The 10,601-nt window shown below is 43.7% G+C and overlaps 1 protein-coding gene across 1 annotated transcript; it reads left to right on the forward strand.

Moving 5' to 3' along the window:
* The first annotated feature begins 554 nt into the window (after positions 1-554).
* Positions 555-9,119, forward strand: gpr150 (G protein-coupled receptor 150). The gene has a single exon (XM_008103063.3). The coding sequence runs from the start codon at positions 4,018-4,020 to the stop codon at positions 5,089-5,091; it is 1,074 nt and encodes a 357-aa protein (XP_008101270.2). The 5' UTR covers positions 555-4,017; the 3' UTR covers positions 5,092-9,119.
* Positions 9,120-10,601: the final 1,482 nt, after the last annotated feature.

A 10,601-nucleotide genomic window follows, 5' to 3' on the forward strand; every position in this document is an offset into this window, starting at 1 on the left:
CTCCAAAAAATTTGGTTAATTTGGTCTTTAAAAATATAATGAAAAAAATTACCAAGGGAGAATATAAATGTTTGGTTGCTGCAGAAAACTATTAGTAAGTGGTGTTTCAAACTTATTAACTATTTCAGAGTTGGCTCTAATAGATTATGCCACGTTGTATTTTTTTTTTTAGTTCTTAATGTGCCACAAAATTCTCTCCAAGATTAAAAAAACAGAATATGGGAAATATGTCATGTTCCCTAAAGAACAGATTGAATAACTCATTCCCATGTTTTTCACTTGTTTTTTCTTCCACCATCTTGAGACAGAAACTGTAAATATCATAGTAGCTTTGTAGGAAATATGGAAAAGCAATACCAAAAGATTATGATACTCAGTTTCTTGGAATACTTACATAGATATAATTTGAAGATGTGAATCAGAAAGTCTTGGATACCACCTTACTAGTGCAATTGTACTTACCTACTTAAAAGTAAATCTTTTGAGTTTAATAGATTATACCTCTAGGTAAGTTCATAGAAGCTTTCGCCCTTGAGTGCTCTAGCTGGAGGTCAGCTGTGACCAGCACTGCTGTGGAATTTGAAGAGGCATGAATGGAGCGCAAAAAGGAAAAATGTGCTAAGAGGAAGGTGTGTCAAGCCAACCCTGATTAGGATCGCCTTCCACCTAAAAACCGATGTCCTTACTGTGGAAGAACATGCAGGTCAAGAATAGGACTCCACAGTCACCTACGTATCCTCCGTAAGGACACCACACCTGGAAGACAATCATACTAGAACAACAAGGGATCGCCTAAGCTTAAGTGGATAGAGAACTAAATGTTTGACTAAGGGTGCATCTACACACTATAACTTTAACTGCCATGGTTCATTGCTATGGAATCATATGAAATGTAATTTGGAGACGCGGTAACATTTTGGCAGAGTAGGCTAAAGATCTTATAACTCCCATGATTCTCTAGCATTGAGTCATAGCAGTTAAAGTAGTGCCAAACTGCATTAATTCTACACTGTAAAGACAGCCTAAGATTCTGGGATTCTAGCCTTCAAATCCTTGTTCAGGTATATAAGCCCACTGGGTGACTTTCAGTGAGTCACTCTCATAGCCTCAGCAGGCGGCAATGGCAAACCCCTTTGGAATAAATCTTGCAAAGAAACTCCCAGAGTAGAGTTAGATTTGACTTGAAGGCACATAACAGTAACAGGAATGATTTACGAACGTCAGGCACACTATGATATGGAGTCACTATGGTGTTGTAGTTCAAGTGTGAGACCAAGGTTTGAATGTGTTTAGTTGTGGATACCCACTGGGCAAGTCATGCTCTTTCAGCCTCACAGGAAGGCAATGGGAAAGTTCTCTGAACAAATCTTGCAAAGAACACCTTGTGTGGGGGTTGCCATAAGTCAGAAATTACTTGAATGCACATAATTGAAATATAACAGTATCATATGTATGCCTGTTCAGAGTAAGCCTCATTGTGTTGAATGATTTTACTCCTAGGTAATTGTGTTCAGGATTGCCATCTGATGGATGTTTAGGGATACTGTTTAAACTGCTACTGTGTTTATTGGGAACCTGATGTGCAGCACAGCTAGTGTTTCTTTTTGTGCCATTAAAATCTTCATTTGCTCATCTGTGATGCTGCCGAGATATGGGTTGTCTGGGTTTGTGTTACACAGGTTGGTTGGCATCCTTATCTCTGAAAAGGTTGAATATTCAAATACACAGCCACATTAGCATGGATCAGTATGCAAAAAGATCTTGTAGCCCCTTTGCGACTGCAAATGGTTTTACTCCTAGGTAACCGTGTTTAGCATTGTCATTTGAAGGATGCTTGGGAAATGTTTAAACTGCTACTGTGTTTATCAGGAACTTGATGTGCAGCCCAGCACAGCTGGTGTTTCAGTGTGTTTTTAAAAGCTTAAATTGCTCATCGAGGTTTGGAGTGTGCAGGTTGTTTGGCATCTTTAGCCCTGAAAAGACTGGATTCAAAGACAGAGCTGTGTCAGTCTAAATCAGTATGCAAAGTGATCTTGTAGCCCCTTTGAGACTTGATAGCCCCTTTCTCTCAGTCTCAAAGGGGCTGCAAGATCTTTTTCCATTCCTGAAGAAGGTATTCAGAATTGACACAGCCCTTTTCCAAACAGAAGCCTCTGTAGTAATAGGTCTCTCACTCTGTTCTTGTTCGTCAGACATTACTTTTTCTCTCGGCAAATTATAGGAAAATGAATATATGTGGTGGCAGAACAGTAGAAAAAGAGATCAGTATGCAAAGGGGTCTTGCACTGTTTCTCTTACTCTTAAACGAGTTACAAGATCCCTTTTTATTCCTGAAAAGGGTATGAAGAATTGATAAGCTGCTGTTCCAGTGGCAACGCTCCCAGAGGATTTTAACAGGCTGGGTTTGCAGTGGGTGATGTAAATGCTTTTCGAGCAAGAGGTTTCTTTTTTTATTCCTGTCTCTTTGGGCCAGCGACTTGACGGCTTGAATAGACGTACATGCTTTGTAAGCAACAGGTTTAGCTCAACTGTATTTTCTCCAGTCAGACATGACTTTGTCTGGGCAAATAATAAGATGAATTGATCTAGTGGCTGAATAGAGGAAGAACAGATCTGTATGCAAAGGGATCTGGTAGCCCTTTTCTCTTTTTCTTAAGAGGGACTGCAAGGCATGAAGAAGTGACAGCGCTGTTAACAGAAGCAAGCGTGGTGAAGTTTCCCATGGATTTTAACAGATTGGAAACTGCATTCTCCTCCATCAGACCTGACCGTGGGCAAACCATGTGGCAGCTGAAGAGATATACATCCTTTTTCAGCAACAGGTTTTTCTCTCAGTCCTATTCTCTCCAGGCAGACACGTCTTTTTCTGGGCAAACATTTGCAGGATGAATGGATGTGAGGGCATGATTTTCTAGCCAGAGATAGCTTCTCTTTATTCTCGTCAGACACAACTTTGTCTGGGCAAACGATGTGCATTTCAAGCAACAGGTTTCTCAGTTCTATCCTTTCCAGTGAGATGTGACTTTCTCTGGGCAAATGATGCAGCGGCAGCTGAATAGAGGAGGAAGCGATGCCTTGCGGAAGCAAAAGCCTTGATTCAGGTGAGCACAAATTAGCAAAATAGTGGGAAAATGTTCACAAAGGGATGGATGGATGGATGGGTAAAAGGACTCATTCTCCTTTCCCAAGCAATTGGGTTGACACCCTAACACTAAATGGTGTCTCTCATGTTGCTGCTTCAGTCTTTGTTGTGGATGCTGAAGACAAGGTTTAACTCACAGTTCAACATCACTGGAAATTCCACTATCACAGCAACAAACGACACTGAGAAGGGCTTGGAACTAAAAACACTTAATTCTTTCTAAAAAGCAGTGTACTAAATGCAAGCCTGGCATGCACTCAGTGGGTTTATCAATGAAATTTCCCCAATTTAGAATTTAGCCAAGAGGCATTGGCACTGAAGAACAGAGGAGGACTGGAAGGAGGGGGGAAAGGTGGCATGGGGTGGGCTCGGCACAGGATATTCTCTCTCTGTGCCCACCCACTGCCAAGGCCAGGTGACAACCACAGCCCTATATAAATAGATAAATAGTGTGCTGGAGGGCATCTGAACGCACACAAGCCTCGCATTCCCCACACATGGAAAGCCCCTCGCAAGGCTTTCTTGGCAAGACTGGATGAAGCTCAGAAGAGACTGTAACGCCAGAGCGTGGGAGAAGAAGGCTATGCTCTGAAGGCAGCAGTCTTTTTTGTAAATATTATTTATTGGAATCATGCAGACAGTATTGGCTCTAGGTGCATTTGATGTATTTCCTGAAGCTGGAATCAGAAGAGTGTCAGCATTGGTGTAAGGCCTTTTTGCCTTTTCCTTCTTCTGAAGCTGAGAGAGTGCGACTTCCTGCAGGCAGCCAGGGCTTTCTTGGCAAGCTTCATTCAGAAGAGCTTGGGGTTTTTTCCCCCCTGCCTTTACCTTGATCTGACTTGCTGACGGAGCCAACTTTCCTTGCCCCGAGCGCCATGACCGAGGCCGAGGGCCTGACATGGCTGGCGCCCAACGCCTCAGTCGCGCGTGAACAGAAGGAAAACCTCTCCGCCGCCAACGCCAGCGTCGCCCCCCTCTGGGCCACCGTAGCTCACCCCGCGCGGGTTCCCACTGCGGCGGCCATTTTGTTGCTGGCGTTGCTAAGCAACGGACTTCTGCTGCACCGTCTCTGCTGCTGCTACTGTTGTGGGGAGCGGCGCCGGAAGAAGGCGGACTTCCTGCTGGCGCACCTGGCCGTGGCCGACCTCTGCTGCGCAGGCCTCTTGCTCGGCCCGCAGCTCTCTCCCTCGGAGCTCGCCACTGACAATGCCGCCTGCCGCCTGCTTCGGGTACTGCAAGGCTGGGGCCTCTTGGCGACTAACAACATGCTTGTCTTGATCGCCTTCGAGCGCGGGGGCCTGGTGGCGCCGGGAGGTCCTAGCGCCCGCCGGTTTTCCCGAGCCGCTTTAGCCTCGCTGGGCTGGCTCCTGGCGCTGCTCCTGGCACTGCCTCAGGCCGCCGCCTTCCCACGCGTGCCCCGCTGGCCGAGATGGGCCTACGCCGCCTACTGGGGCCTGGCAGGTTTCGTGGTGCCCTCAGGCCTCTTGGGCGCGGCGTGTGGACGTATCCTTTCCTCCCTGCGAGCCTCTCCGGAGGAGAAGGAGGAGGAGAAAGGAGAAGAAGAGGCCTCTTCGCCCCGGAGCCTGCCACGCGCCCGCACCCGCGCCCTGCACCTGGCGCTGGCCCTGGGCGCCCTCTTCGCCCTCTGCGGCCTGCCCCGCTTTGCCCTGGAGCTCGCCGCCGCCGCCCCCGAGGGTCCCCCCGCCGATATCGGGAGCCTCCTGGCGGCCGCCAACGCCGCCTTCAACCCCTTTGCCTGCCTCCTCTTCCACAGCCACAAGCCCTGGGCCCGGCGCCTTCAGAGGAGCCTTTGCCCCGAGGGGCCCCCGCCCCGCAGGAAGGCCCGCCGCCAAGCCCCGCCGCCCCGCACTCTCCCGGCGCCCCCAAGGCGGCCCTCCTGCCCCTGCCAGCCCCACGCCCACGCCCTGGCTGAGCCCTTCCAGGCCTAGGGCTTCTCGGCAACATTTATTCTCAAGGGGCTTCTGGCAGGCATGGGCAAACCTGGGCCCTCCCGCCAGGTGTTTTGGACTTCAACTCCCACCATTCCTAACAGCCTCAGGCCCCTTCCTTTTCCCTCGCAGCCTCTTAAGCTGCTGAGGGGGAAAAGGACAGGCTTTGAAGCATATAAAGCGAGCCTGAATCTGCAGGGATCAGTTCTAATGTGACAGCGCCATGGAGGGCATTTAAGGTTTAAATACTTTTAAATACCCTATTATCTCTGCACACACAGAAAACAGCAAAGGCATTTGCAAGACTAGGAGCCCCCGGTGGTGTAGTGGATTAAACCCTTGTGCCGGTAAGACTGGTGACTTGAAGGTTGGGTTGCTGACATGAAGGTTGCCGGTTCGAATCCAACCCGGGGAAAGCGCAGATGAGCTCCCTCTATCAGCTCCAGCTCCATGCGGGGACATGAGCAAAGCCTGCCTCAAGGATGGTAAAAACATCTGAGTGTCCCCTGGGCAAGGCGTCCTTGCAGACAGCCAATTCTCTCACACCAGAAGCAACCTACAGTTTCTCAAGTCGCTCCTGACAGGAAAATTTTTTGCAAGACTGATAAGGAGCCACCATGGGCACATCTGGCTTTGTCATTGACTCTCAGCTCATGCCCCTTTTATTTATTCATTAATTTATTTGCCCTATTTATATCTTGCCTTTCTCTACCCCAAAGGGGACTCAAAGCAGCTTACATATGACAATCATTCAATGCCTTAAAACACATATAAAACATAAGTTTAAAATATAAGCAAATTAAAAATTAATACATAATTACATTTAAAAACATTACATTCAGTTAAAATTATGCCATCCAAAAATCGTAGTCAAAAGCCATTCCATGGTATATATTCATTTTAGTATACAATTAACAGGTAAATATTTTCCCCAAAGCTTTTTGGGATTTTTAAAATGCTTTCAGATCTTGGCACTGTTTCATTTCTTCTTAGAATTTCTTCCAGTTTCCCTTTTTAAAAAAATTATCTGTGCCTGGTGGTTGTATTACTTTCATCTAACTGTTCTTTTTGTACTTATGTGTATACCCTCAGGAGAATTTGGTTATATTTGGTCTTTAAAAATATAATAATAATAATAATAATAATAATAATAATAATAAAACTTTATTTATACCCCACCACCATCTCCCCAACGGGGACTCGGGGCGGCTTACATGGGGCCATGCCCAGGACAATACAATATAACAAAATATAAAAAACAACATATCATAATACAATTAACCAATACAGTAGATAAAAATGTGCAGTACAACACAAAATCAAGAAAGCAATATAACAAGGGCGGGCCGCATGAACACTAAGTTAAAACTCGGGGTGAGAAAGGGATCAGAATAAAAACCTAGGGGGACAGGGACATCAGATAGTAAAACAGTCTAATGGAAAAATTAGCAAGGGGTAATAGAAATGTTTGCCTGCTGCAGAAAACTATTTGTAAGTGGCATCTCAAACATACTGTTTTAGAGTGTGCTCTAATAGATTTTGTTACATATATTTTTAGCTCTTAATGTGCCACAAAATTCTTTCTGAGATTTAAAAAAACAGAATATGGGAAATATGTCATGTTTCCTAAAGAACAGATCGGATAACTCATTCCAATGTTTTTCACTTGTTTTTCTTTCTTCCACCATCTTGAGACACAAATTGTAAATATTACAACAGCTTTTAAGGAAATATTGGAAAGCAGTAGCAAAAGATCATAATAGTTAGTTTCTTGGAATATTTACATGGATATAATTTTCAAGATGTGAAGCAGAAAATTTTGCATACCACTTTACCAGTGCAATGATATTTATCTGCTTAAAAGTAAATCTTTTGAGTACTTTTACTCAAAAGTACTTCCCCCCCCCCCAGCTTAAGCAGCTGAGGGGTAAAAGGAAAGGGCCTAAGGCTGTTAGGAATTGTGGGAGTTGAAGTCCAAAACACCCGGAGGGAGGAGGGTCGAAGTTTGCCCACGCCTGCCTCAGTGTTTCATAGGAAGGAAGAGCTCGTTCAGACCTTGTTATTTTAAATAATCACTTGAAATGTAGGGACTTTGTTCCAAGTAAATGTGTTTACATGGGGGGAAAATAAGTCATAGCGAAATCATAGGGAGCACACAACCCCCATTACATCAGCTCCACTGGCTGCCAATCTGCTACCCAGCACAATTCAAAGTGCAGGCTTTAGCCTATAAAGCCCTAAATGGCTTACCTGTATGAACACATCTCCCTCTATGAACCATCACAAAGGTTATGATCTTCTGGGGAGGCCCTTCTCTCATTCCCACCTCCTTTGCAAGTGTGGATGGTGGGGATGAGAGACAGGGCCTTCTCAGTGCTGTCTCCTTGGCTCTGGAACTCCCTCCCCAGTGAGATTAGAACAGCAGCATTTCTCCTGGACTTCAGAAAGAAAACAAAGACATGGCTGTGGGACCAAGCTTTTGGCCAGTAAACTAATCTAGTGCAAGAAATAAGGAATATGTGCAATTGACAATTGGAATGGCCCCAGTCTATGATTTTGAATCACATGATTTTATTGTTTATATTGGATGTTTTATTTTTTAATGTCTAAATGTTTTTATTTCATGTTTAATAGTCCTATTTATTTTAATGTATAGTTTACTGTTTTAAAGATATTATTTGGTTTTACAGGTATATACGGCATTGAATTTTGCCACGATTATGTTGTAAACTGCTTTGAGTCCCTCTAGGAGTGGTTATATAACTACAGTAAATCACAGAATTGGAAGAGTCCTTGTGGGCCATCCAATCCAACCCCCTGCCAAGAAGCAGGAAAATCACATTCAAAGCACTGTTCTTTTTGTGCTTATGTGTATACCCTCAGGAGAATTTGGTTATATTTGGTCTTTAAAAATATAATGGTCATCCAGTCTCTGTTTAAAAGCCTCCAGAGAAGGAACCTCCACCACACCGGGGCAGAGAGTCCCACTGCTTAACAGCTCTCTTACACGAAATTATTCCTAATGTTCAGATGGAATCTCCTTGCCTGTAGTTTGAAGCCATTGTTCCGTGTTCTAGTCTCCAAGGCAGCAGAAAACAAGCATGCTTCCTCCTCTCTGTGACTTCCCGTACATATTATACATGGCCCTCATATGTCTCCTCTCAGCCTTTTCTTCTGCAGGCTAAACATGCCCAGCTCTTTAAACCGCTACTCACAGGACTTGTTCTCCAGACCCTTGATCATTTTAGTCACCCTCTGGACACAGTCCAGCTTGTCAACATCTCCCTTAAATTGTGGTGCCCAAAATTGGACACAGTATTCCAGGTGTGATCTGACCAAGGCAGAATGGAGGGGTAGCATGACATCCCTGGATCTAGACACTATACTCCTATTTATGCAGGCCAAAATCCCATTGGCTTTTTAAGCTGCCACATTGCATTGTTGGCTCATGTTTAACTTGTCCTCTTTTTCACACGTACTGCTCTTGAGCCAGGTGTCCCACGTTCTGTATTTTTGCATTTCATTTTTTCTACCTAAGTGAAGTATCTTGCATTTGTCCCTGTTGACTTTCATTTTGTTAGTTTTGGCCCATATCTCTAATCTGTTAAGATCATTTTGAAGTCTGATCCTGCTTGCACTTTTATGTTATTTATGGAATCTGGATATCAAACAGCCATGTAAGTGACAGGAGGGGTGTCCCCTTTTCGCTACAAGTTGTAATCAAGATTAGCAGATTGGAGCAAACAGAAATCTCCGAAAATTGTAATTCAGGCTGGGATCTGTACCCTAATGATTATTGCACAACTGTTTCATGTAAATGAGCTGCACAAGTTTTGTAGAGCCTGTTGCTTCAGTTTTCAAGCACTGTTTTTGAATACCATTGTCATAAATGTTATCTCTCTCATTTGTAAGAGAAAAGAAAAATAAGGTCTACTATTGCTATGCAAATATACTGTACATATGAGCTCCCTTCTTAATTCTGTCATACTCAATGCGGTTGTCGCAAATAAAGTAATGGATTCATAAGATGAACTGGTTTTGTGCAGTTATGATGTCAATAGTGCTCGTGGTTATTTTGCTTAGTATTTTCCATGAACTGTCACGAAGCTAAGTCAGTGTGGGCAGATGACGATAAAAAAAACCTAGTAGGTAAAATATGCCTTACAAAACTGAAAAGCCTATCAGCACAATTGTTGTTCTGTGACTTTTGGCAAAGGTCACGCTTCAGCTATAGAAGCTTTTGAGGAAGAGTAATGCTCTTATCTTGATGCTGAAGGACTACTATGTGCACTTTCTTGAAAGTAAAGCTTAATTAATTCAGTGGGATTTACTTCTAAATATATTTACCCAGGCTTTTGCTATTTTAATGTAATAGTAGAATTCATCACAATAAGTTTAAATTTTAAAAGATTTTCAAACAAATTGCTCCTGACAGCTAGCTGGGTAATATCACTAGGATATGCAACACTTTACTGCACTTCTTTTATCATTTCTACATAAAGAGCCTGTTTCCCAGATACAGACACATGCCTTTCTGTACTTCATTTTAATTAAAATTGCCCTTTTGAGAATACTCTTTAATTCAAATAATATTAGGATGTGCTGGGTGGGGGGGGGAGGCATAAGGTCACCATTTATAAAAAGAAAAAAGGGTTTCAAAATGAGCATTTAGATCTGTGCAGGAGATAAAACTTTAAAATAATTAGCAGGATAAAAAAGCAATGAGATCAAATGAAAATAAAAAGTGCTGATTTGAACACAACTTAAGCCACTAGTCAAAACTGAAACAAATCCCTGATATGACTCCTGCTCTTGAGGAATTGAGCTTTTCTTTGTGCATTGTATGCCTCCAATAAATTTCTGACTTATGCTAGCCTGATCATGGGTTTCTCTTGAAAATCTCTGTTCAGAAATTATTTCTCTTTCTCTTCCTCTGAAGCTGAGAGTGACCTGTCTATGATCATCCAGTGGGTTACCATGCCAAGCACAGATTCAAGCACTGGCCTTGTCCTAGTGAAACACAAACCAGTATACCACAGTGGCCTTTGTATATGCTTGAAGGGAAAGGTAAACATTGTGAAGAATAAGTAATGTTATTATTGTTGGTTTTGGAGGGAGATGTCATATGGGTGAATGCCTCCTCCCCTCCTTTTGGCATTATGCAGCTACCTCAGTTGATTAAAATAAGCACAATTATTCACCATGTGAACACAAATTAATAATGTCTCAGGAAGTGACTACACCTGGTTGATATGGTTGACCCTATAGTGGCCTCTTGTGGTGGCAGCTGGTTCTTTCACATTCATTGTGAAGTCATTATCCCAGATGTAACTCCTACCAACCCAGGACTTAGGCTTCAACCCTCATCATCCCCTCTGCCTGGCAAATGGTTATGGATGTTGGGTAATGCAGCCTGTGAAGTAGGCTGTGCAGCATCAGCATAATCGGTTAGGAGACCTTCAGTCATGGGTGGGAATAACTTGGCTCTCTAGAGGTAGCTGAACTCCAGC

Source organism: Anolis carolinensis, chromosome 2 (genome assembly GCF_035594765.1).
Source record: "Anolis carolinensis isolate JA03-04 chromosome 2, rAnoCar3.1.pri, whole genome shotgun sequence".
Lineage (NCBI taxonomy): Eukaryota > Metazoa > Chordata > Lepidosauria > Squamata > Dactyloidae > Anolis > Anolis carolinensis.